Below are 27,617 nucleotides of genomic sequence, written 5' to 3' on the forward strand. Positions count from 1 at the left end.
CGTTACTACTAGGTATTAAAGGGAAATTGTCTATTATTTAGTGCCCCCTGGTGGTAAATAACACCATTCATTAAAAGAGGAAAAAGAAACAAAGAACCTGACAGGTGGATAATTTTTTAAAGAGATGCCCAGTCTGGCCTGAACCTAAAGATTGACGTTTTAGAAGATTCGAGTTCTCACAAACAAAACATGAACATTCGTGTTTGCGTCGCAGTCTGTCCTTGAAATCAGGTTAATTGGTCGGGCTAGACTATTTAGGGCTGATCTCATCTCTTAAACTCATCATGTAATGGTTTCTTATGCCGGCTATTTTCATAACCAGGGGCTACCAAGGTGTTCTTGGGGGCTACCTGGCACCCAGAGGCCGCACATTGGTGACCGTAAAATATACGATGCGTGTGGCTGTCCATAGTGTAATGTAGTTTTAGATCAAATTTATAGACGGATTGTAATGGTTACCATAGCAAATCCAACGTCGGCTTTCTTCAAAGCTGGTCCGTCGTTGGTTCCATCACCTGTCACTGCAACCACTTGCCTTTGTTCAATAACGCTGCTGTCAATGATTCCTACCGGGAGAAAATAGACAATCAGTGCATGTGCACCTGTTATTAAAACTTTGCTTGGTCAAGTTAAAGCTCACCTTTAACTAGAGTATGTTTGTCTGTTGGTGAGGAGCGAGCCAGCACACGTAGTTTAGGCCATATTTTATCAATTCGCTCCTGTTCGATCTGCAGACAAGTGGAAAATGGACTCAGTCAGTGGCTAACATTGGTCACATTAAAATATTGTATGGCCGCTAACTAGACTCAATTTTGTATCAAATTCTAGAGTTAAAAAGCAAATATCCTCCTGTATTTATTGATCTCAGAGGGGCAGACATATTGCTACAAAGACAAAAAAACTTGCCCATAGCTCAAATAAGAGCCAATCAACTGTTAACCGAAGCAGAGCTGTGATTAGTCTGACGGCAGAACAATTGTGACAAAGCGCAAAATTGCTGCCCCCTGAGATAGCTACAAATTTGATGCTTGATTCATAATCCATACTAATGGTAATTATTAGAATGCTGTGCTAGTCCTCATCTAAGCTACCACTACAAACAAAAAGGCAAAAAAAAAACAACAACGAAGCAACTGTAAGGAATATGATTTGATAGCATGCTTAGAAAGCAGATAGCTGGGGTAAAAAAGGAAGGCAAAGAACAGGAACCCAGAACAACTTCCATCATCTGGTAGCATAAGCAACATTAGCAGCACTTGGTGGATTGCTCGCAGGGTAAATTATCCTTAATCACAATTACTGTTTCGCTAACTATGCCAAACCAATGCCAGTTCCTGCTAGGTAGCTCTGTCGAACACTGATGATTTTGACCCCTCTAGGTACTGCATCTTAGGTATGTATTGTGACATGAATTGCATGGTACAATATTCTAAACCTAAGTTTGAATGTGTGATCTTACTACAAAGATCTTCAATACGTCCACATCTTATTATGCATTTTGGAAAATCAAACATTCAGATTCACATTGCAAGACTTCATTGTGTGTGGTTAATCGGCCAGCAACCTTAAACATCACAGAAAAACTAACGAACGAGTAAAACTAGCTGGTTGCGACTTCACAGGCATATCCCAGACAGTCCCTGGGGGACCCTGAGCCAATCTGGAACCCCGATCAGATCTCGTACTGGAATTGTCCTTGTGTTGAAAAGAAGAGTGATATTTGTTTCACAGTGGAACCTCGCTAGTTTGCAGTTCCACTTTTGCGGGCTCAGAGCTTCGCAGGTCTAAAAAATATACTTTACCTTCTCAATAAAAGCATTTATTGACTTGAGCAAGCTCGAGCTTATGTCAACTGAGTACACGGTGTGGACACTCTTATTGTGAAGGGGAGGGGAAGGCCCTGACACAATGCTTAGTCATGGTGAGTTACCGCTTCGCTCACCCCCCCCTCTTTCAACTCCTCCCACCTCACTTATGTAGGGCTCAGTTTATCGAGAAGGAAATCGGCGAGGTATTTCGGTGTAAGTATTTTCTCTTCTGTCACATTTCATCTCAAGTTTGACTTTTTTATACCAAAAGCGAGCGGTTGTTTGTACTACCTAAGCACGGCTAATTGTGTGTGGTTTCGTGTATTTGTTGTAAAAGCCGTTCGATGCCGCTAGCTAAGGTATGTTGTTATTGTCAGAAGGTAGCTCTTTCACTTTCATTTAAATGAACACAGACCATTTCTTTAACTGTTATTTCCCAAAACGCTTCACAAACACTCATCAAATATCACATTTTCACTGTTTTTATTTTCAATATGTAACCTTTAGTGTTAACAAGCGAAAAAAACTGCGATGGCTGCATGTGGTTGAGAGCGGTCAATACAATCATACTGAATGGTTCGCCGCAGTCCTATTCCATGTAAATCGATTATGTAAGACATGGCTACACTTGTGGTTCATGTTTTGGTACATTCAGTTCCAGTGTGAAGAGTTCTGGATGAGTCACCCAATAACTCCTTGCCATTATGCCAGCGATCACTTCGGTTTAATGGCGGGGGGGTATACTGTATACCTGTATACGTTTTTTTAAGCATTTTTGAAGGGGCGCCGCTACTTCGCAGATTTTCAGTTTTTGCGGGTGCTCTCAGTCCCCATTAACCGCGATAACTGAGGGATTACTGTACTTTTTTGTGCAGTGTATGCTGATGGAACTGCCAGCCATATTGTTCATCTTTGTTAAACAGAATAAGACCAACATCAGTGTCACAAAATTGTGTTTTTGTATAGGTGCTGAGATGAAATTGTTTCCTTTCCGTATACATATATGAAACACGAAACCTGAAGCCATTTTATATTTGGAGTATGGAGGAAAAGTCCTCATGAATGAGTGCACCAGCAAGACCCCAATTCACCTCTCCCTTCTCGTTTCTGATCCGTCGGTTGAAGTCTTTGCCCTCCAGACAGATGAAATCATCCCCAGGGTGGATGATCCCACATTTGGCAGCAATCGCCCTGGCTGTGTTAATGTTATCACCAGTCACCATCCGCACAGTGATGCCCGCACGCTGACACTTCCGGATGGCCTCGGGTACCTTACAGAAGTTGGTTCATACGGAAAAAGCCACAGAATTGTTTTTGAAATATATTTAATCATCATACTCCATGATGACATGCTCCTTCCTACCTCAGGTCGAACGGGATCCTCGATCCCTACCACTGTCACACAGGTCAACTCTGTGACTATTTCGGACTCATTTTCCCAGTCGGGTTCCGGATTGGAGGGGAGGTCACGGTAAGCAATGCAGATGGTCCTCAGGCCCTCGCATGCCATTGGCTCGATGACCTATTATGTCAAATCATCAGGAAAAACAAATCACTGCCAGAGCATTTGGAATGGCTCTGATGGCTGTCATTTAATGGGTTGCACCAAGGGTCCCCAGTGTTCTCGTTTGCCCGCGTCCTAGAAGCATTATTTTTGCCGGGGACGCATAGTCTCAAATTAACGTGCATCCCCGGGACGCAACCTTTTTGCCACAAAATTGTCATTATTACCCGATTACTTTTTTTTAACAAAGATTTACTGCACTCCAAACTTTTCTTCAGGCAGATCCGCCATTGTTGTTTTGGTCTCGCAGTTCGAGTTTTCGTCTGCACGCCGATCTCGGCCAACGAGATCTCGTTGTGTAGTGAAAGGAAGTCCGTCTTTTTTTAGAGAACCGGCTTTTTTGGCTTAACTCATTCAAAAGAGCCGGCTCTCAAACGGCTCATTTGCTTTGATGATTGATATTACGAATAATGTTGTATAAAGAAAATTTAAAAAGACAGGTTTGTGGTTATCCCTTTAATCGGTATATTACCAACAATAATTTGATGCAGAAAATGAATTAATAATTTGATGATTAAAACTGAATGAAAATATAGATTTATATTATATATGTGTCGCCGATTTACGATTTCAACCTCGATAACACTAAATTTTGGGGACCCATAGATCTCTGTTGGGACCCATAGATTTTTGAGCATGCGAGTCTCCGGGACCCATCACTTTTCACAGGTAAAATGAACACTGGGTCCCTATACTTTTTCTTGTGAGGGCCACATAACTTTTCCCTTCTCCGATAATAGTTCGTAAAGAAAAAAGTGGGAGGATTGCGGAGTGAATAAAAGTAAAACTTTTTTTCTCCAGAAAGTTACAATCAAATAACCCTTCAAGATTCTTCACAGAACAAAAGTCAGAAAATAAATAATAACACTATGTAGGAGAGGTCCCCGGTCCGAGACCGGGTGGAAACATATGTTGGGATGGGTGCTACCAGACTGTACTTGCCCAAGACACACCACAGGAAACGGTGCCCCTACGACCCTAGTGGTTAAGGGAACCAACCGACCAACCAACCAGGAAATAAATAGTAATCAATAAAAAAAAACATTGAAGATCAACTTTCTGTTGTGCCTTGCTCAGTCTTAAGAGGTCCAGTTCAGCTTAGTTGTCAGAGCACTGGACCACCAGATAACTTGCAAAAAGGCAGTAGATTTTCTCATTATCACATTATTTTTTAGTCACTGTACTATAAAGGAATGTTAATTTTGTTATAATGACAATACAATTGTATTCCATTCTAAATAAACATAGTAAGTGACAAATATATTGTCATCGTAACATGTGATCTGCACAGCCAAATTCGTCTCTGGTACTGTGAATAAAAAAGTGTGATGATGAGATACAACACAATGCCTTTTCATCTGTTTATCATTGGTAGTCCAGTAGTAAGAGTTCGACGCTCTCACCGTCGCGACCTAGATTCAAATCCCGTTGCAATCAAAAAATCTAATGGCGTAAGATTTAGCAACGCCATTAGCTCAGGAGGTAGAGCCTTGGGATCAAGAGGTCGCAGGTTTGATTCCTCGCTCCTCCCTGTTATATGTCAAAGTGTCCTTGGGCAAAACACTGAACTCCCAATGCCCCCGATAAGCAGGTAGTTGCCTTGCATGGCTGACGCTGCTATCGGTTAGATATTGTGTAAAAGGGAAAAGTGTGAAGCACATTGTAAAGCGCTTTGGGAGGTCTTGATTGACTTGAAAAGCGCTAAATAGATGCAGACCAAAATGCAGCGTTCTTTTGTTATGTTAAGAACCAAATGCGCGTCAAAATGCTCTCAGGTATTGTTCAGGGGTTGGACCAAATATGAAGGCAGGCCGTAGTTTGGGGACCACTGGGTTAAATATTTAAGTCTGGATTTCTCATTATTATCTTGGACATAAAAAGTACACAAGAAGAATGGCCTAAAGTCCCAAAATGACTTGAGCCTAATGCCTGGTGAGATTTTGAGCATTTTTGCTGGTATTGTTTCTGACACCGCTAAGAGGGAAAGACCCCAGCCCCCCTCGCTCAAGTGCAGACAGCAAAGCAAGACAATATGACAAAGAGCTGGCATGGCAGAAAGCTGCCACAGTGCAAGCAAAATAAGTGAGATGGAATCCAGTTGTGTAAGGACAAGAGTTTTTTTTGTGGCGTAAGCTGAGGTCGCCGTGAGGCAGGTCAGCCTGCCTGTCAGTCAGCAGAAGACTTGCAGAATTGTATCTTTTGACCGATGTGGCAATTAAGCTGCTAGTATACATGTCGTATTGAGATTGGACCTGAATTTTGCTTTATATTTCATTTGTATCTTCTAGACCAGGGGTCTCATCTCATCTCATCTCATTAGCTACACCGCTTATCCTCAGTAGGGTCGCGGGGGTGCTGGAGCCCATCCCAGCAATCATCGGGCAGTGGGCAGGGGACACCCTGAACTGGTTGCCAGCCAATCGCAGTACACCAGGGGTGTCAAACTCATTTTAACTCGGGGGCCACACGATAGAACAAACATTCTGTTGGGGGCCGGACTAGTAGATTAAAGAGGAAGAAAAAGAGAGAAAGAAATAAGAGAAAGAGGAAGGGACAAAGAAAGAAAAAGAGAGAGAGGGAGAGAGCGTGAGAAACAAAAGAAGTCGTGAGAGAGGGGGGAAAGAAAGGGAGAGGAAGAAAGAAATCCAAAGAGAAATAGAAAGACAGAAGGAGAGAAAAGAGAAAGGAAAGCGTGAAGGGTATGAAGAGCGAAAGAGAAAAGGAAAAAAGGAAGTTAGAGCAAAAGAGGTTAAAAGACAGAGAGAAAGAGACAAAGAGCAACAAAGGAAGAGAAAAAGAGACACACAGAGAGTGAAAGAGACAGAGTGGGAGAAAAGGGGTGTAAAAAGAGAGATAGATAGAGAGAGAGAGAGAGAAATAAATACAAGTACAATGTCTTTGTGAGAGGCACCTGGCCTTGGCAACATCAAGTTGACATATTTTAACCTGCAGCTTGTTTTTCTCTTGAGCTTCTCGAGTGTTGTGTTGTCTCGCGGGCTGGATTCAATCCCTGATCTGGCCCGCGGGCCACCTGTTTGACACCTGTGTTCTGGACACTGATGGTTGAGAGTACAGACGCTCCCCTACTTACGACCATTCAACTTACGAAAAACGGTACATACGAACATTTTTTTCGGGATGTCGAAAAATATCCGACATGACTGAAAATTAGATTTTGTACTGTGTGCACTTTTTTTCCAAGTACAGGATATTACTGTAGTGCTTCTTTCTGCCACTACCTGCGTGTGGCGCTGTGAGAAGTCACCTAGCATCCACCCCAAAAAAGAAATCTGCTTCCTCTTCCTAGTTTGTGTGTAAACATTCTATACTCTCTGTGTCTATACTGTATCTCCATCCCGCTAAAATCTTTGGCATTTTCATTGGTTAACCTCTCGTGCATCCGTTCAATATGGTTGTTTAAAGTGCAAAGAAGAGGCGATCTGTTTCATTTGAAATGAAAGTGGAATAAGAAAGCTTGATGCGGTTGAGAAAATGGTTGGGTCGCTTTATTTCGGCCACACTCTAACACGGAGGAGGACCTTTTGAAGCTTATCTTCCAAAAGTAAGTTACACTTAACTTTATTTATCTTTATAGAGCATTTTTGTTTGTACAAAACAATACAGGTTACTTATACAAGCCGCAAACATAGTTATATAAACTTTAAACATACAAAATATAGCACTGAAGCATCTTACGAACGATCGTCCGGAACCTAACTTGTTCATAAGTAGGACAGCGTCTGTAACGTAATTTCAATTCTCTGTTTTTCCTGCAGTATTGACAATAAAGCTGACCTTGACTTTGACGATGTTACTCTGTTCACCTTTGGATTGTACATAATATAGTGATTCGTGATAGAATTTTAAAAGGGATATGTGGTCTTGTTGTGATTAAGATGATGTCGTTCTAACTTCCAATTAGAACTGTTACGGAAGCAATTTAATTGCTGGTGTCTGCCTTACCATCAAGTGTGAAATTGATAAGTCTATAGTTTAGTAGACACTCAAAATAAGTATAGAATACACCAATGGATTTTAAACTTTCAAGAGGAACCGTAAAGGACCGGACCAAACCCTCAAATAAAAATTCTTACCTGTTCATTTCTTTTTATTAAATCTCTTCGGTTATAAATAGCAGATCTGCCTTAAGATAGATAGATATACTGTCATGATTACTGATGTAAAGCACCTGTGCCCGCTCATTTGGTGCCAACTGCCGCGGGTTCTGATTGGCTCCCTGTCACTATTTGAACCCAGTCCTGTCAGTCCCCTGTTGTCAGTCTGTCTGCGAACTTCAGTGTACACTAGGCAAGCCTTTTTCGACCCTGATTCCCACCCGTCCCGTTTTTGCTCCCGTCTGTCTCCGGCTACGACCTGGTTTGCACCTGACCACGTCTGCTCTCCCGTCCCAGCTTACGACCTCTTTTTGTCCCCGACTACGTCTACTCTCCCGTTCTGGCTTACGACTCGTTTCCGACCTGACCACGCTTTGCTCTTCCAGTCCCGGCTACTGACCAGTTTTTCCTCCCCTGAGACCACCATCGCTCGCTATGGAAGATCCACTTCCGTGTTCAGATCACAGTCTATATCCGAGAGCGACTTGCTTCCCGCGTCCAGCGAACACCGGATCGTGGGCGCAGCCCTTCCTCTGTCCTTCAATAAAACTTGTGGTAAACATTATGCAATTGGGTCCTGTTTCCGTTCTGGTCCTGACATGGCTAAATTGCAATTATAAGAATACTCACGTTTGCATTGAGGCAGTGTTGTGCAATTAAGGCAGTCACCATGGAAATATACATTTAAAAATATATCAAACAGTTATATTTATTCAGTGTTAATGTAAAAGCCCTTCCTCTTTCTTTCAATAAAACTTGTGGTAAACGTCACGCAATTGGGTCCTGTCTCTGTTCTGGTCTCGACATATACTTTATTTGTCATTCTTGTACAAATGTATACAGAACGAAATGTCGCTAAATCTAACCCATAGTTTCTGAAAACATATAAATACTAATGAAGTTTAGATAAGGAGCTAATATAACGTCGGAGTCTCTGAAAAAGGATACTGTACAATAATGCAAAAGTCTTAGTTATGAGTACTGTGCAAAAGGAGCAGCACAGCAAAAACAGCAACATGATTGGCCAATAGTGACAATGATGTAAACACCTTATAATTTATTCCAGTATTTCATATTGAATACCTGCAAAGAAGACCAGTACATCATTTTGACTAGTTGTTTTGACTATCGGGAACTTTTTACATCATTGTAACTATCAGGAAATGTTACTGTTTTTTGATGAGTCTATAGTTTAGTAGACACTCAAAATAATTAACTATTATTATTGCATACATAAAGCTATCTTCGGGCAGTGGGCAGGGGACACCCTGGGGACACCCAGAGTGCCCGGAGGAAACCCACGCAAGCACGGCGAGAACATGCAAACTCCGCACAGGAAGGTTGGATTTGAACCTATGACCTCAGAACTGCGCTGCCGACGCGCTATATGGCGGATTTGCTTTTGTAATCTAGGAGATTTAACAAAAGGGGTTCAAAAGAAAGCTTTTAGAACAGGTTGGGATTTCTTATCTGAAGTTTAGACTCGCTCCCATGTTCGCTTTGCGACTTCAAAATTCATTTTAAGTGTCTTTTAAACTATAAACTTTTCAGCGCATTATAGTCAAAATAATGCACATAGAGCCAAAGCAACAGACAATTGTGTGCAATAATAATAGTTAAAATAATGAACAGCTCTTCTATCTTCAGCAAACTTATTTGCAGGGCTCTGATAATAAAAACAGAATAAATATACAGTACACCTAAACAAATAAATCGTCCGAACAAGTAAGTTGTCCGAAAAACGGAACAACAACTATTAAATTAATTACTGGAAATTAAACATCCAATCAAAACCCCTTTCCTAAATGCTCTGTAAACAAATGTCTGTCTCACACCAAATGTCTCCGCCTATGAGGACAGAAAAAACTCACTTTGTAGGTAGTGTGGCCGAGCGGTCTAAGGCGCTGGATTAAGGCTCCAGTCTCTAAGGAGGCGTGGGTTCAAATCCCACCGCTGCCATTGGATATTTTACCTCAACAAACAGTTACAATTTTTGCTTTAATTGATCCAGGACTTTGTCTAATGGAGCGACGCTAACCACAAAGACCAGGATGATAGTGGTGGACTTCAGGAGGACTGTGCCCCGCACCACCCTTGCAATGGGAAGAAATGAGCCAAAGATTGTTCATATGATACAAACATTTGCAACACTTATTATATTTTGTAACATTGTCATGATTACCGATGTGAATCACCTGTGCCCGCTCCTTTGGCGCCAACTGAGTCGGACTCTGATTGGCTCCCTGTCCCTATTTAAACCCACTCCTATCTGTACCCTTTTGTCAGTCCGTCTGCGAACCTCAGTTAACACTAGGCAAGCCTTTTTCGACCCTGACTCCCACCTGTTATTTGCTCCTGTCTGTCCCCTGGCTTCGACCCATTTTTGATCCTGACCACGTCTACTCTCCCGTCCCGGCTTTCGACCTCTTTTTGTCCCCGACCACATCTACTCAACTTTCCTGGCTTACGACTCGCTTCCGACCCCGACCACGTTTTTGCTCTCCTGTCCCGGCTACTGACCCGTTTTTCTGTTCCCGCCATTGCTCACCACGGAAGATCCACTCCCGCGTTCAGAGTGACCTGCTTCCCGCGTCCAGCAATCACCGGATCGCGGGCGCAACCCTTTCTCTTTCTTCCAATAAAACTTGTGAGAAACGCAACGCAAGTGGGTCCTGTCTCCGTTCTGATCTTGACAAACATTTGGGGTGACAAAAATCTTAGAATATCTTAACAGGGTTTCTAAATGCTCTGGTAACAATAACCCTCATAAGTAAGTCCAGCCCTCATCCAATATGCAATACTTCAATTAAATGTCATTCACCTGTTTGACCATCTCATCTCTGTCTCGTGGACGGAAAGTACGAGATTCCCCGTTCGCATCCAAGATGTAAGAACACCTTCGGAGAGAAGTATGGAAAAGTATCATTTCAATGACAAGTAGAAAACAGTATCATAAATGTCATGATCTGTGTTTTTTCCCTTTCCACTCACTTTTTCAGCATGATCTCAGATGCTCCTTTGCTATAAAGTCGGAAAGAACCATCCGGCAGCTTGACGACCGTGCTCATGGATTTACGCACGGAGTTAAAGGTGTACACCTGCCAAGATTTGAGGAACTGTATTATTCATTTATATCAATGGAAAGCAATTTAAAAGCTGATTTCATGTTTGTATCACGTAAAAGAGCATTTTGACAATAATATAGATTAGATACGGTTGGAGGACATCATCATTATGTGAGAGAGTGGTTCTCGACTATGTAGTTTCTCAACTGGCTGTTTTCAGTGGGTCGTGGGCAATGTTCCCTCTAATTTTCCACGAGCGTTCGGTGAGCAACGCTTGAAACAACAGTGAGGCACCATAATCCTAAGTGTGGCAAGATAATTAATTATCAAACATGTCCAAAACTTGACATCAAGTTACATTTTGCTGAGTTCTCGGCAACGCAATTTTTTTTTCCACTTTTGAATGAATTGACTCATGTACGATTGCAAAGGTTGTAAGGCCTACAAACGTCGTTTGTCCTTACAATTCTTTCACAAGATATCCATTTCTTTTCATTTCCTGATATATTTTGTCGCATAATATTAACATTTTGGGGGGCTTATTTAGTCGGTTGCACGATACACAACTGTATTTAATCACATTTTTGAGTGGAAGTGCAATGTTGGCAAGATTGACTTGGTATAATCGGAAATTATTTGAATGCAACACAAACTTTTTCTTCTTTTTTCGTTTTTTTTTCTAAAATTTTTTTTAAATTCCTTTAAAAAAAATCTCATTGTGTTTATTTTTTCCGGGCTGTTACTTTTTTCGTTTTGTTCTCTATTTACTTTTTTCCTACATTTCTTTCTTTTCTTTTTTTCTGGCTTTTTTCTAAATTTTTCCTTCTTTTTTTCTCTTCCTTTTGTTTCTTTTTTTCTCAGCTTTTCACTACTTTTTCATTTTGGTATTTTTTTTCTTTTTTGTTCTATTCCCCCCTTCCTTTAAGTCATTTTGTGCATCATTTTACTTAATATTTGGTCATGTTGGGATTAAAGAAGCAAAAACAACCTGAAGAGCCGTTTAGATAGATAGATACTTTGTTCATCCCCGAAGGGAAATTCACATTTCCAGCAGCATCCCTGAGCTGAGAACAATCGAGAACAATCGAAAATAACACGGGAGCTGCTGGAGTGGCTGCCATTCGTGACGGCGCCGGAAGAAAAGATTCAATTTGAATCATGTACAAACAAACAAACAATTGAATCATGTACAAACAAACAAACAAAATAAGGACCCGAAAGAGCTGGTTCCTTTTAGTGAGCCTAGCCGAAGAAGCCGGTTCTTTACTTAACTTTGTTCGACTTAAAAATACCGCATTTAGGACACAACGTCAGGGGAACCTGTGTATTTTTACCTTCATGCACTGTAACTTCGACTTAAGTCGCTTCTTAATAAGTAATTTTGAGCCCTGATTTTTGTGCACTGGCTATATTTTCTTGTGCGCTGAGAATGTGCGAGCAGTGCGCAATTGCGCACACGCGCAGCTTAGAGGGAACACTGGTTGTAGGCCTTTGCCTCGGCAAAATAATGCTAAGTAAAACAAATTACTTAGGGTCAATTCCACTCCTGCAAATTGATACCCGCCATTTTACACCACAGAAAAAACTGTAAAGTTTGTTTTCACGTCGAGCACAGCAAAACGCAGGTACAGCGAAAAATGTTTGTAAATATCCCAAATACAAGGTAGGACATATATCTCAGAGTGTTTTGTGTTTGCATTCCACTATCTCAATCATTCTATCCATCCATCCATCCATTATCCTCAGTAGCGCCGCGCAGATTTCTTCGGGCAGTGGGCAGGGGACACCCTGAACTGGTTGCCAGCCAGTCGTAGGGCTCACAGAGACAGACAACTCACTCGCTCATTCACACCTAGGGACAATTTGGACCGTCCAAAACCTATGCAGCCACAGGGAGAACATGCAAACTCAACACGGGGAGACTGCTGGACTTGCACCCTGAACCTCCGCACCGTGGGGGTGCTCGCTAACCATCCAGCACACCTAGGGACAATTTGGACCGGCCAATTAACATAATTTGAGGAAGTGGGAGGAAACTCGAGTGCCCGGAGGAAACCCACGCAAGCACGGCGAGAACATGCAAACTCCGCACAGGAGGCTGGATTTGAACCTATGACCTCAGAACTGTGCTGCCGGCGCGCTAACCACTGCGCTAACCACTGCCGTGCCGACACTATCTCAATCCTTTCGTTCAAAAAATGTGAGAAGCGGACATTTTTCTTGATCTAAATCACAGCATCTAATTACGGAGGTTTACTGGACCCTGAGCTCAGACTCGTTTAAAAACAGTGGTGTAGAGATTAGTTGAGATAACAGTTTTGAAAATAGATCTGCAAAGTTATCGATCATGATTGATTGAGATCTTGATCATTTATAAGGTGGAACAAATATAAAAGTAAAGAATAAGAAGAATAACAAAAACCAAGAAGAGGTAACCTCTGTAACACCCTGTGTCGACCATGTTTTAGTTCAATGTGGAACCAATAAAACTCGTTTTCAGTGTGACTCTGTAATTTCCAAGATGTCCAAAGAGACTACCGTATTTGCCGCACTATAAGGCGCACCGGGTTATAGGGCGCACCCCCAAAAAATAGTTTTTGGTCCTATATTTTCCATACATAAGGCGCACCGGATTATAAGGCGCTACAATGGGAACGTCGACAAAACAGTCAGATAGTTCAGTCCAACTTATAACCCCCTTAACACTCCGAAAGCTTGCAAAGAAGCAAATACGTGTCTCAGACACGTACGGAAACAGTGTCTGTACGATGTCACCAATCCCTGAAATGCATCGTTCCAATTATCATTCGGAAGGTTAAAGTCTTGGGATTCAAGAAATGCCAAACATTTCTTAGTTTCCATTTTATTTTTTGCTGGCAACTGTGTGGACAGCAAAGTAAGAATTTTATTGTGCAGTGAAACGGGGTTCTTTACTGTGCACATGACAATAAACACTTTGAATTGAAATTGGTTTAAAAATAGACTCATCACAGAAACATCAAGATCGTTCTAAAATAAGATACCAGGAAAATATAAAGCCGCATAGCTCACCTAAATTCTCTTGCAGCCTTCACGTTTAATAGTGATACGTAACCATGGTCTTCTTAAAACCGTGAGTGTAGCAAATCCAGGAGAGTAAAATATTTACAAATACAGAATAGTAAAAAATGTTTTCTCCATGCCGTAGTGCAACCCAACGTGTGATTCACATTCATCTTTTTCGGCCAATTGTAGGATTTGTTTCGCCCCTTTAGCCTATCCGAGCCTGTAAATGATAAAAAGGATTCGCACCCTTTACCTCAGAATAACTTAAGCCAATAGTGACTGATTCAAATGATGATTGACACATTGGTTAGGAAATGAAACGCCGGTATATAAATCCCAGCATTCACCGCGGACTACTTCCCCTTCGGGGGGAAATCTAGTCGGCAGCTGCTTGCCTTAGTTGCAAGACTTTGCGACTTAATATTGATCCATATATAAGGCGCACTGTATTATAAGGCGCATGGTCAGCTTTTGAAAAAAATAAAGGCTTTTAGGTGCGCCTTATAGTGCGGAAAATACGGTAGTTTCAAATATTTATACTATGCTTTTTGTAGAGACCTTGCATCTTTGTAAGACAAAAACTGAGGTGCATTCTGAGTCAGTAAAGATGACACCATTCCACTTCCTATTAAAAGTTGTGAGTCATTGCCAAGCAAAAAAATGACCAGGACTTTGCGGTTATGCAAGCATGTAAAGACAGATTTTGTGTTACATGGAACCGTCATCCTCACTTTGTAGAGTCTCTCCTCGGGGACCTGCTCTCTGATGGGAGTGTAGTCTTGTTGCAAGTCCAACACAAATCCCAAAAGGCCGCACTCCGTCTTGTTGCCCACCTGCTTTGCCAGACCTCCCTCCACATCCGGTGGCTGATAATGAATGATTGGAAAGTTAAATGCAATAGCAAGCAGCAGAGTTCTATTTTTTAAGTTTGAACCTATGGAATGAAAAATATTAAGTGTTAGTTTGCATTATATGACTTACTAAGATTTTGGAGGTATAGGCACTGTTGATGGAGATAGCGTTGACTAAAAGGTCCAATGTCTGTGGGTTAACCTGTCCAGGGTCAGGGATCACTCGGTGGTGCACGTCACCTGAGGGATAATAAATAAAAACATGTTAATTACTTTAAGAAAAACTGTAAAACATTTCGATATTGCGGCCATTTATGCTTAAGCAGAAGACACTCCTACAAACACACAGCTATAAAGTGCATTTTCTGCATAGATTTGTCAATTTCTAAATCCTTGGAATAACAGAAACATGAAATCTCATTGCTCGCGTACATACAGTGAAGAAAATAAGTATTTGAACACCCTGCTATTTTGCTATTCCTCCCTCTTATAAATCATGGAGGTGTCTGAAATTTACATGAGAGGTGCATGTCCACTTTGAGAGAGATAAACTAAAAAGAAAAATCACAATGCATGATTTTTTTTTAACAAACTATTTGTGTGATACAGCTGCAAATAAGTATTTAAACACCTGTGTATCATCTAGAGTTCTAAACCTTAAAGACCTGTTAGTCTGCCCATTAGAAGTCCACCTGCATTCCGTGTATCATCCTGAATCAGATGCACCTCTTTGAGGTTGTTAGCTGCATATAGACACTTGTCCACCCCATACAATCAGTAAGACTTTAACTTGTAACGTGGCAGGACCAAAGAGCTGTCCAAAGACACCATAGACAAGATTGTGCACCTCCACAAGGCTGGAAAGGGCAACGGAGCAATTGCCAAGCAGCTGGGTGAAAAAAGGTCCACTGTTGGAGCAATCATTAGAAAATGGAAGAAGCTAATCATGAGTCCCATGCAAGATATCACCTCGTGGGGTCTCAAAGATTCGAAGAAAGGTGAGGAATCAGCCCAGAACTACACGACAGGAGTTGGTCAATGACCTAAAAAGAGCTGGGGACCACCGTTTCCAAGGTTACTGTAGGTAATACACTAAGACGTCATGGTTTGAAATCATATATGGCACGAAAGGTTCCCCTGCTTCAACCAGCACATGTCAAGGCCCATCTTAAGTTTGCAGATGACCATTTGGATGATACAGAGGAGTCAGCGGAAAAGTTTTGTGGTCAGATGAGACCAAAATATAACTTTTTGATCATAATTCCAGTAGGTGTGTTTGGAGGAAGAAGAGCACAATCCAAAGAACACCATCCCTACTGTGAAGCCTTGGGGTGGTAGCATCATGCTTTGGAGGTGTTCTTCTGCACATGAGACAGGACGAGTCCACTGCATTAAAGAGAGGATGAATGGTACCGTGGATTGTGAGAATTAGGGGAACAACCTCCTTCCCTCAGTCAAGAGCATTGAAGATGGGTCGTGGCTGGGTCTTCCAACATGACAACAGAAGCACACAGCCAGAAAAACCAAGGAGTGGCTCCGTAAGAAGCATATTGAGGTTCAAGCATGGCCCAGCCAGTCTCCAGACCCGAACCCAATCAAAAATCTTTGGAGGGAGCTCAAACTCCGTGTTTCTCAGCAACACCCCAGAAACCTGACTGATCTAGAGAAGAAGATCTGTGTGGAAGAGTGGGCCAAAATCCCTCCTGCAGTGTGTGCAAAGCTGGTGAAAGACTACAGGAAACGTTTGACCTCTGTAATAGCAAACAAAGGCTACTATACCAAATATTAACGTCAAATTTCTCAGGTGTTCAAATACTATATCACACAAATAAATCATTAAAAAATCATGCGTTGTGATTCCTGGATTTTTCTTTTTAGTTTATCTCTCTCGCAGTGGACATGCAACTAAGATGAAAATTTCAGACCCCTCAATGATTTCTAAGTTGGAGAAATAGCAAAATAGCCGGGTGTTCAAATACCTATGGGACAGGATAAACGTACATGATTTGTGGATCAAAAGATTACACATCTTAGATAAGCACGAGCTTCAATGACTATTCTGTGTTTCATATGTATGCTTGCTCAAAATTCATTGATAAATAAAAAACACTTTGCTTAATTTTCTATGTACGCACCTACGTAAGCCTGCACAACTGTCATCCGGTTGGTGGTAAGCGTGCCTGTCTTGTCGGAGCAGATGGCTGTGGCGTTTCCCATCGTCTCACATGCATCCAGGTGGCGGACGAGGTTATTGTCCTTCATCATTTTCTAACAAACACAATTGGACCAAGAGTGGATCAAATGTAGTGAGACGCTTCATCACCCTATAATACAGGGGTCGGGAACCTTTTTGACTCAAAGAGCCATAAAAGCAAAAAATATTAATTTTATTTTGGGAAAGAGCCACACCATATATTATGAGACAAATTTACAAAATTGCTAAACCCGCACCCCAGACAAAAGCTTAGTCTTCAGCACATTTATTTTTGATGATTTGATAAAAAATATGAAAAGAGAATAATGCCAGAGCCCCTGTCCCAAAATCAACAAACATACCACTTTAAACTTGTCTCTTTCTTGCAATTACTCAAGATCGGTTAAACTCCTTTTGACCCTTTTTTTTTCATACATATTGGTTTCAAAACCAGATGCAAGCAGTTATTGTGTAAAAACGTCACAACATTCTGCAAATAGGGAGCCTGATGAGCTCACTTTTGGCGCAGATGGCGAAGGGCGAGAGATGGGAGAGAGTGCTTGCGCTTTTTGCATGGCTCCACCCATCCCTCCCACTCACCCAATCAAAAGACTAAGTTCTCTTCCGGTGTTTTGGCGTATTTACAGTGTGTTCTGTGGATTCATCATAAGGTATCTGAACACTGAACACAGATCATATAGTGAACTTTTATATAAAGGATTCTTTAGCGTTGTACAGCCAAAACGAGTTTTTTCCCCCCTTTTTTGTGTGACACCTTGACTGTAAATTGTAGTGAAAAACGTGCCCTATATATACTGCGAAGTAACATCGGAGAATTAGCTTTGGAATGGATTTGCGTGTACCTGAATAGGATGAACAACTCAAGTTTCGAACAAGATGGAGAAATTTTGCATGCAATCAAATTTGTCTCTGAGCCATAGATATTCATAGAAAGAGCCATATATGGCTCGCGGGCCATAGGTTCCCGACCCCTGCTATAATACAATGATTGCCGTTAGTTATGGTTGGGTACTGACTTCATTGTAACTAAGATGGTGAATCAGAAGCTTATTTATATGTATGAGATTGTTGAGTGACTTTGTACCTTTGACTGCCCAAAAATGTAATATTTAGTTGTGGGTGTGTACCTCATAACATTTGAATTTGAGATGAAAAAATGGGCGTTTTATTATACCTTCAAGACAAAATTAGTCCACTGAGTGATAAAACGGTGCTAATCCAACAAATGTTGATTTTTATTTAGTCAGTTTTTATTCTAGTTCACTACCAATTCTAAACAGTAGTGAGCCGTCAGGGCCTCCAAGGCCTTCTCTGCTCTACTTGTTAATAATTCCAAAATTATCTGTCCACTTGTTTTCATTGCTTTCATTCATACATAATAAAAAAGAGACAGAATAATTCTATTGACTGGCAGTGAGTCCAATGGCTGAAGAGATCTTTTCTTCCTCATGCCATGAGGCTCTTTAACTCCACCCGGCGGAGTAAAGGCCCACATTAAACCACACCCCCTACATTGCATATTACCGTATTTTATTGCAATGTGTATTCTGTGTAGCACCATCTATATAACGTATATAACACGCTACAGTGGGTATTAGCACGTCACATTGGGTATTTGTATATTGTATTCTTTTTGCTTTATCATTGTATTGTTCTCAGCGCAGGGATGCTGCTGGAAATGTGAATTTACCTGCGGGGATGAATAAAGTATCTGTCTATCTATCTATCTATCTCTATCTCTATCTCTATCTTTAACGTTTAAGATGATTGCCATCCTGGAGACATGTGCATAAGTGTCCTTGCAGTTTACCTTGACAGAATAAGCCAGAGAGATTGTGACAGCGAGAGGTAACCCTTCTGGGACCGCAACCACCAAGACAGTAACTCCAATGATGAAAAACTTGACAAAGTATTGGATGTAGACCGGAGTGCATTCCGTCACCCACGTGTGACCTGCAACAGAATGTAGAACTTTCAAAGTCGTCCTTAACGTAAAGGTAAAGATTGTCATCTGCTAAAACGTTCGCACACAAACCTTGAACAACAAAGGTGTCGATGACAAAGTAGAGCACCAGGATGATGACGGTGATGGCGGACATCACCAAACCTAAGAAAGAATTGTCCTTTAGTTAATTTGTTACTTTATTATAAAAGGTTAATATGCCCAAAAATATATTGGATGATTTGAAAAAAATAAAAACACACATAGGCAAGCTAAATGGTTGCCCAAAAACAGATGCCCCTGTCATGATTACCGATGTGATTCACCTGCGCCCTATCATTTGGCGCCAACCTCCGCGGGTTCTGATTGGCTCCCTGTCCCTACTCAAACCCAATCCGGTCAATCCCCTGTTGTCAGTCCGTCTGCGAACCTCTGTGTATACAAGACAAGCCTTTTTTGACCCTGATTCCCACCTGTCCCAACCACGTCTGCTCTTCCGTCCCGGCTTACGACCCATTTTTGTTCCCGACTACGTCTACTCTCCCGTCCTGGCTTACGACTTATTTATGACCCCGACCACGTCTTGCTCTCTCCCAGTCCCGGCTACCGAACAGTTTTTCCATCCCTGACACGCCATCGCATCGTATCAGGGGAAAATATGGTGCGTTAATGTCATGGTTTTCCAATTGCCCTCACCTGCGCTCACTCGTTCAGCCCCAGCTGTCACCCGCTCCTTAATTAGTCCTCATCCTATTTTAAACACGTCATTCTCGTTTTCTCCTGTTCAGTCCGTCTGCGAATCTCAGCGCATGCAAGGCAAGCACTTTTGACTCTGTCTCCCGTTTTGATCCCAACCTGTTTCCTGTATCGATCCCCGATCCAAGCTCTGTTCTCCTGTCCCGGCTACCTGTATCCTGATTCTTTTTCCTGTATCGATCCCCGATCCACTCTCCGTTCTCCTGTCCCGGCTACCTGTATCCTGATTCTTTTTCCTGTATCGATCCCCGATCCAATCTCCGTTCTCCTGTCCCGGCTACCCATATCCTGAATCTGTTTCTTGTATCAATCCCCGATCCAAGCTCCATTCTCCAGTCCCAGCTACCTGTATTGCGATTCTGTTTCATGCATTGATTCCCAATCCAAGCTCTGTTCTCCTCTCCCGGCTACCCGTATCCTGATTCTGTTTCATGCATCGATTCCCAATCCAAGCTCCGTTCTCCTGTCCCGGCCACCCGTATCCTGATTCTGTTTCTGTATAGATCCCCGATCCAAGCTATGTTCTCCTGTCCCGGCTACCCATATCCTGATTCTGTTTCCTGTATCGATCCCCGATTCAAGCTCCGTTCTCCTGTCCCGGCTACCCGTATCCTGATTCTGTTTCTGTATCGATCCCCGATTCAAGCTCCGTTCTCTTGTCCCGGCTACCCTTATCCTGATTCTGTTTCCTGTACCGATCCCCGATCCAAGCTTCGTTCTCCTGTCCCGGCTACCTGTATCCTGATTCTGTTTCCTGTATCAATTCCTGATCCCTGGCTTCCTGCTCGACCCGGCTACCCGACTTGTTCCGATCTCCGCCCACGCTTCGTTCACGAGGTCTTCCTGCTCCTCCTGCCCAGCGAGCACCAGATTGCTGTCTTTTCCCCCTCGCCCTGACTTCCCCAATCCCTTAATAAAGCATTGTGTGAAACGTTACGCATTTGGGTCCCCTGCTTGTACCGGTCGTGACAGCTAATAAACATTTTTCTAACCTAACATATTTAGGACATTTCAATATACTACATACAAATATGTCAACAATATATATATATATATATATATATATATATATATATATATATATCTTCGGCTCTTACAGTACTTACTTGATAGGGATCATACCTGCTTTTCCAATTTGAACGGCGAGTTTGGTAAGCTTGCCCTGCAGGACGCTCTTCTCCTTCTTCGGTACGTTGGTCTTCTTCTTCTCTCTGTCTTCTATTTCACCCCCTTCTGCGCTCTTTAGGGGTTGCATCTCCATAGCAACTCCCCCATCCTGTTTCTTGGCTGAATAAGAAACAGAAAAGATTTTGAAGTTGTAATTTCTAACAACCCACTTCACTTTTCAGTGATACCTCTAAATTCCAGCTGCTCAAGATACAGTAACTTAGAGATACGATATGCCTTAGCAACAAAAATTGTCCACTACTTCTAACATATCTCCAAAGACCTCTCCTGGTCTGCCAACACCATAGCAGTGATAGGTAAGGCCCAGCAGTGACTCCCCTTCCTGAGTTTCTAAGGGGAAACAACCTGCTGGTGTCCTTCTCAAAAGCAACAGTGGAAAGCATTCTGACCTTCAGCATCACCGTGTGGTATGCTGGGAGCACGGCAGCGGACAGGAAAACCAGAGAGTAATCAACACAGGCCAAAAGATCATCGGCTGCTCTTTGCCCAGTCTAGGCGACATTGCCAGCTTTCAATACCATCGCAGAGCCATAACTTTATGAAAGACAATTTCCACCCCAGCCACCACCTCTTTGACTAATTGTCCTCTAGTAGGCGCTACAGGTCCCTAAAAACAGGCTCAGAGACTGCTTCTTCCCCAGGGTCATCACCAACTTAACGCACAAAACTGAAAATATATCTTTTGCGACTTATTTTGAGTTTTCCTTTTGTCATTTTTGTTGCTCAATGAAATTGTTATTAGCCGGATTATTTTGATTGTTGGGCAGCACGGCGGCGCAGTGGTTAGCGCTTGTGCGGCACAGTTCATGTCATGGGAACCTGTTGTGGGTTCAAATCCAGCTCCAGACTTCCTGTGCGGAGTTTGTATGTTCTCCCCGTGCTTGCGTGGGTTTCCTCCGGGCACTCCGGTTTCCTCCCACGTTCCAAAAACATGCATTTCAGGTGAATTGGCCGGTCCAAATTGTCCCTAGGTGTGAATGAGCGAATGAGTTGTCTGTCCCTGTGTGCCCTGCGATTGGCTGGCAACCAGTTCAGGGTGTCCCCTGCCCACTGCCCGGAGATGGCTGGGATGGGCTCCAGCCCCCCCGCGACCCTGATGAGGATAAGCGGTACGGCTGATGAGATGAGATGAGATGAGATTTTGATTGTTGCTACTTAATGATAATACACTGATTAGGAGTGGGCGATACTGGGAATTTTGGGAATGATACAATTCAAGTAGATACAGGGTATGATCTGTTGATACCGACCCATATCCATATTTTTGGCTTGGAAATGTCATGATCATTGAATAATTGAACCCCACCACCCCTGACTTAAAAACACAGCACAAAGATTTTAGGCACTAAAATGTTTTCTTTTTTGTTGGACAACTAGAATGCAAACTTTAAAGGGACAGTGTGTATCATTTAGCACCTTCTAGTGATTAAAAAAACTTCATTAAAGAAAAAACAATATCGGTTTAAATTGTAACCAAAAATGCATGAACATAAACGAATATAATATATTATGGTAAAATATAATATCTACAAATGCAATGAATTTCTCAAAAACCTCAAAAAAGGATGGGCAAAAAAATGAAAAGAAACACAGTGCCTTTTGGTCACTTTGAGCCTCCTCGGTTAGTATTTTTCCTTGTGCTTTTCAGCAATCATTTTTGTTGCACTGCAAGGTACAGCGACATCTAGCGGTCAAAATATACACACTGTTCCTTTAACAGTATAAAAAATGAATATGAGCTGTTCTATTTCATCTGTTTCAAAGCAAAAGTCAAGACAATAAGCAATGTAACAAGACAACTAAAACACATTCCATTGCACATTATTTTGAAAATAAAGTCAATCTAATTTGAAACTTATGATGTAAGTAATTTTAAGATAGTATCCACCCAGGGATAATTGTATCAATCTGGTTCAAGTAATTGTTCAGTATCGATAATATCGATATTTGGATCAATCCACCCATTAAAACCAAGCTGCTGGGCGCGCAAAACATTTGCCGCTCTTTTGGCGCAGGCCGGGCTTTAAACTCATTTTAATGATCATCTTATTTATCTTGTCACTGTATTTCTATGTTCGATTACTATTCTAATATGTATTAAGGTTTAATGTCCATGCTTTTGGTAGGCAGAGAACTTTAAGTAGGTAGGTGGGTAGGTAGGTGGGTAAGTAGGTAGTTAGGTAGGTAGGTAGGTGGGTAGGTAGGTAGGTCAAGTCAAGTCATGTTTATTTGTATAGCCCTTGGTCACAAAGAGTCTCAAAGGACTGCACAGACAACAGATTATTGCAAACCACGGACTATTATGACACCATCCCCTGATCTAAAACCTACATGAGAGCAAGGACAATCTCAAAAACCTCATCATGAGGAAAATGAAGAGACCTTGAGAACGGACTGCACACGGGGTAATGCGCCATTCCAGGATAGGAAGGTGGGTAGGTAGGTAGGCGGTTAGGTAGGTGGGGTTGGGGGGGTAAGGTATCTAGGTAGGTGGGTAGGCAGGTAGGTACGTAGGTAGGTAGGTCAAGTCAAGTCAAATCATGTTTATTTGTATAGCCCTTGGTCACAAAGAGTCTCAAAGGGCTGCACAGATAGGAAGGTGGGTAGGTAGGTAGGCGGTTAGGTAGGTGGAGAGGGGGGGGGGTTATGTATCTAGGTAGGTGGGTAGGTATCTAGGTAGGTGGGTAGGTGGGTAGGTAGATAGTATTGGGAACATTTGCTTGGGATAGGACAATCCTAGAAATGAGCACAATCCGGGGAACAAATGTATATTGTATGTATAGGTATTACTATATCTGCCTTTTACCTTTGTTCTGGTTGTTCTCCAGTGCACCATCAGGCTGCTTTCCTGGAGAAAACAGAAGGATAGACACAAAAGATTGACATGACAGTGTGTGATTATCATGCGTTCAGATGTCGTGTGGACAGGCAACGACACAGAAACAATACTGAAAGGGAAGGGTAAAAAAACACACACACGTCGTCCAACGCTAGGTGAAGCTAGAATCTACATAAAAGGTCCTCCATGGATCATTGACACGGTCACACCACAATGTTTTGGGGTGTGTTTACTTGTTAATGGGGGGCAAAGAGGACGGGACAGACAACTGTGCGCTCACATACCATTGGTGACCGTGCTGAAACTTGCATCTGTGGAGATGAGCAACTGAGTATTGTCCTCTGTTTGGGGCATTATACGGGGGAAAGAAGGTGTTGAGGACACGTGAGAGAATTTGGAATAATGGGGAATTCATAATGGTAAAAGGGAAGACTTTGAAATCAAAACGTAATACGAAAAAAACTAAAACAACGAATGTGCTCGTTTCAGTGATGTGTAGTCAGGGGAGGGAGGTGAGGTGAAGCCTCTCTGTTCGAATACTTAAACAAGACGAGCGCTCACGTCACTATTCTGATTATCACCTGTCTTACTATTGCCCTCTGAGGTGAGGCTGGGGAATTGCGTGCCTCACGCTGTAATTTTTTGCAGCAGTTTTATAATGCTCCGCACAAGGATACTGTAAGTTACACACTAGTTGTATCATAAAAATGTCAGGACCAGAACGGAAACAGGACCCAATTGAGTGACCTTTACCACAAGTTTTATTGAAAGAAAGAGGAAGGGCTGCACCCACGTTCCGGTGTTCGCTGGACTCGGTAAGCAAGTCGCTCTCGTATTCGGACTGTGATCCGAAATTGGAAGTGGATCTTCCGTAGCGAGCGATGGCGGTGTCAGGGACAGAAAAACTGGTCGGTAGCCGGGACTGGGAGAGCAAAGCGTGATCGGGTCGGAAACGAGTCGTAAGCCAGAACGGGAGAGGAGACGTAGTCAGGGACAAAAAGAGGTCGTAAGTCGGGACGGGAGAGCAGATGTGGTCAGGATCAAAACAGGTAGTAGCCAGAGACAGACGGGAGCAAAAACGGGACGGGTGGGAGTCAGGTTCAAAAAAGGCTTGCCTAGCATACACTGAGGTTCGCAGACGGACTGACAACAGGGGACTGACAGGACTGGGTTTAAGGCGGGACAGGAAGCCAGTCAGAACCCGCTGCGGTTGGCGGTAAATGAGCAGGCACAGGTGAATCACATCAGTAATCATGACAAAAACTATTTAACTGTAAAATATGATATCACATGATATACATCAGACATTATTTTTTTTATCAATGTCATCCCTCAATGGTTTATTCAAGGCACAATGTTTATCATTTAATGCTTTCTAGTTCATTCATCAAAAAAATATTGATTTAAATAAGCAAACATATATATCACATGAACTGAACATGAATTATTTCGTTGTTGACTCATTGTTTTTGTCCTGTTTTTATTTTTATGTTCGAAATAAAAATTTTCATTCATTCATTCATTCATTCATTCATTCATTCAACATGCATTTATAAAAAAATACTTGTAGGTTGAGGAATTATTATTTATTTTATTATTCAAACATGCATTTTTGTAAATGATTGCAGGTTGAAAATGTTGCATATATATTTTACACAACATGAGGGAGCTGACATAATTGTCAGCCATCTTGCTACTATTGTCATGATTACTGATGTGACTCAGCTGTGCCAGCTCATTTGGCGCCAACCGCCGCGGGTTCTGATTGGCTCCCTGTCAGTATTTGAACCCAGTCCTGTGAATCCCCTGTTGTCAGTCCGTCTGCGAACCTCAGTATATACTAGGCAAGCCTTTTTCGACCTGACTCCCACCTGTCCCGTTTTTGTTGCCGTCTGTCTCCGGCTTCGACCCGTTTTGATCCTGACCACGTGTGCTCTCCCGTCCCGGCTTACGACCTCTTTTTGTCCCCGACTACATCTACTCTCCCATTCTGGCTTACGACTCGTTTCCGACCCGACCAAGCCTTGCCCTACCAGTCCCGGTTACCGACCCGTTTTTCCGTCCCTGACACCGCCATCGCTCCCTACGGAAGATTAACTTCCGTGTCTTGATCACAATCCGAGTACGAGAGCGACTTGCTTCCCGCGTCCAGCGAACACCGGATTGTGGGCGCACCCCTTCCTCTTTCCTTCAATAAAACTTGTGAGAAACGTAACGCAACTGGGTCCTGTTTCCGTTTTGGTCCTGACAACTATGGGCACCCAAAAACCTTGCTAAGGACGAGGCGGTAAAATAGAATAAAAATGGTGCTTTGTTGTCACTTTGAGTCTGCAGTGTGTATTCTTCCTCGTGTTTTTCAGCACTCGCTTTCAGCTGCACTCAAAAAATACAGCGAAAACTAGCAGTCAAATGATACGCACTTTAAAAATAAAGGATGTGGTATCTATGTTATCATTTAAAAAGAACGGTGCAATGGCTTCATTTTTCATGTAAAGATAAGACATTTAATGAGATTTTTTTTTTAAGGCTGCAGTTTGTATATCTTCACAAAGACGAACAGTATTTTCCGCATTTCCTTTCTCTATTAGATGATGATGAAGATTTAGTTTCATTTTTTTTCTAAATCTGACAGTGCCTCACCAAACCTCACTGCACATCACTGATCCCTTAGCAAATTAGATTCCTTAATTATAAAACATGAGCAGTAAATCTTAAAATAAAAGCAAATCCACTGCATGAGCGGGGGAAAAAATCAACAATTCATGACATGAAGTTTACTAAATAATACAATAGCTTCAGTACGGTAAATGACTGCATGAAAGATTTCTGCCACATCTGCACTCCGAAACACTTAGACGAGACTGAAAACAAGCCAAATTGTCAGATAAAATTAGACAAAAAGACTGTAGACCAATGTTCCCTGTAATTTTCCACGGGTCTGAGCGTTCACACAAAGTCGGTGAGCAGCGCTTGAAACAACAGTGAGCAACCATAATCCCAAGTGTGGCAAGATAATTCATTATCAAATATGTCCAAAACTTGACATCAAGTTACATTTTGCTGAGTTTCCGGCAACGCGAAATTATTTTTCTCTTTTGAATGAATTGAGTCATGTACTATTGCAAAGGTTGTACGGCCTACAAACGTCGTTTGTTCTTACAATTCTTTCACAAGATATCCATTTCTTTTTATTTCCTGATATATTTTGTCGCATAATATTAACATTTTTGGGGGCTTATTTAGTCGGTTGTAAGATACAGGACTGTACTTAATCACATTTTTTAGTGGAAGTACAATGTTGGCAACAAGATTCACTTGATATAATTGGAAATTATTTGAATGCAACACAAACTTTTTCTGCTTTTTTTCGTGTTTTTTTTTCTACTTTTTTAAAAATTCCTTTAAAAAAAATCTCATTGTGTTTATTTTTTCCGAGCTGTTACTTTTTTCTTTTTGTTCTCTATTTACTTTCTTCCCACATTTCTTTCTTTTCTTTTTTTCTGGCTTTTTTCAAAATGTTTCCTTCTTTTTTTCTCTTCCTTTTGTTTCTTTTTTTCTCAGCTTTTCAATACTTTTTCATTTTGGTACTTTTTTCTTTTTTGGTCTATTTCACCCATTCCTTTAAGTTATTTTGTGCATAATTTTACATAATATTTGGTCATGTCGGGATTAAAGAAGCAAAAACAACCTGAAGAGCCGTTTAGGAACCAAAAGAGCCGGTTCCTTTTGGTGAGCCGAGCCGAAGAAGCCGGTTCTCGACAAATTCTACTAACTTTACTCAACTTCGTTCTACTTCGACTTGACTTCAAAATACCGCATTTAGGACACAACGTCAGGGGAACCCGTGTATTTTTACCTTCATGCACAGTTACTTTGACTTGAATCGCTTCTTAATTAGTCATTTTGAGCCCTCATTTTTGGACGCTGGCTAGATTTTCTTGTGTGCTGAAAATGTGCGAGCAGTGCGCAATTGCGCACACGCGCAGCTTAGAGGGAACACTGCTCTTGACTAATTAATTCCAGTTTTTTTCTATTCAAGAATCCAGGTTTTGTCTCATGCTTTGTATAACACTAACGAATGCTGCTGGATAGTCGTCTGGCATAATGATATTAAGTGCCTCTGAGAAGCCCCTGCTCGGACTGTTGGGCCCTTCAACGCCCCAAATTTGAGCGCTAGTCTAATGCTTTGCATCTTGAGCAAGCAACACTCTTCCCAGAGTGTTTCTGTC

The 27,617-nt window shown here is 42.0% G+C and overlaps 1 protein-coding gene and 1 non-coding gene across 6 annotated transcripts in view; one reads left to right on the forward strand and one right to left on the reverse strand.

The window, feature by feature from the left end:
* atp2b3b (ATPase plasma membrane Ca2+ transporting 3b) overlaps window positions 1-27,617 on the reverse strand; it is a 124,114-nt gene that overhangs the window by 36,177 nt on the left and 60,320 nt on the right. For 3 of the 5 annotated variants that reach the window (XM_088330649.1, XM_088330653.1, XM_088330651.1), the window contains exons 8-21: window positions 23,673-23,729; window positions 23,356-23,397; window positions 20,484-20,648; window positions 18,699-18,770; window positions 18,474-18,616; window positions 16,584-16,716; window positions 14,579-14,688; window positions 14,329-14,463; window positions 10,479-10,585; window positions 10,309-10,384; window positions 3,172-3,330; window positions 2,900-3,079; window positions 641-728; window positions 460-566 (exon numbers count right to left, since the gene is read on the reverse strand). In XM_088330649.1, the coding sequence (XP_088186775.1) occupies window positions 460-566; window positions 641-728; window positions 2,900-3,079; window positions 3,172-3,330; window positions 10,309-10,384; window positions 10,479-10,585; window positions 14,329-14,463; window positions 14,579-14,688; window positions 16,584-16,716; window positions 18,474-18,616; window positions 18,699-18,770; window positions 20,484-20,648; window positions 23,356-23,397; window positions 23,673-23,729 (1,574 nt within the window). The remainder of the gene's footprint in view (window positions 1-459; window positions 567-640; window positions 729-2,899; window positions 3,080-3,171; window positions 3,331-10,308; window positions 10,385-10,478; window positions 10,586-14,328; window positions 14,464-14,578; window positions 14,689-16,583; window positions 16,717-18,473; window positions 18,617-18,698; window positions 18,771-20,483; window positions 20,649-23,355; window positions 23,398-23,672; window positions 23,730-27,617) is intronic. The other 2 variants (XM_088330650.1, XM_088330652.1) reach the window with 1 other exon arrangement.
* On the forward strand, window positions 9,365-9,446 carry trnal-aag (transfer RNA leucine (anticodon AAG)). Its single transcript has one exon. It is a non-coding gene; the product is annotated as a tRNA-Leu (tRNA).

The sequence above is a fragment of the Urocampus carinirostris genome, chromosome 3 (genome assembly GCF_059441175.1).
Source record: "Urocampus carinirostris isolate Australia breed hairy pipefish chromosome 3, RoL_Ucar_1.0, whole genome shotgun sequence".
In the NCBI taxonomy this organism is placed as follows: Eukaryota; Metazoa; Chordata; class Actinopteri; order Syngnathiformes; family Syngnathidae; genus Urocampus; species Urocampus carinirostris.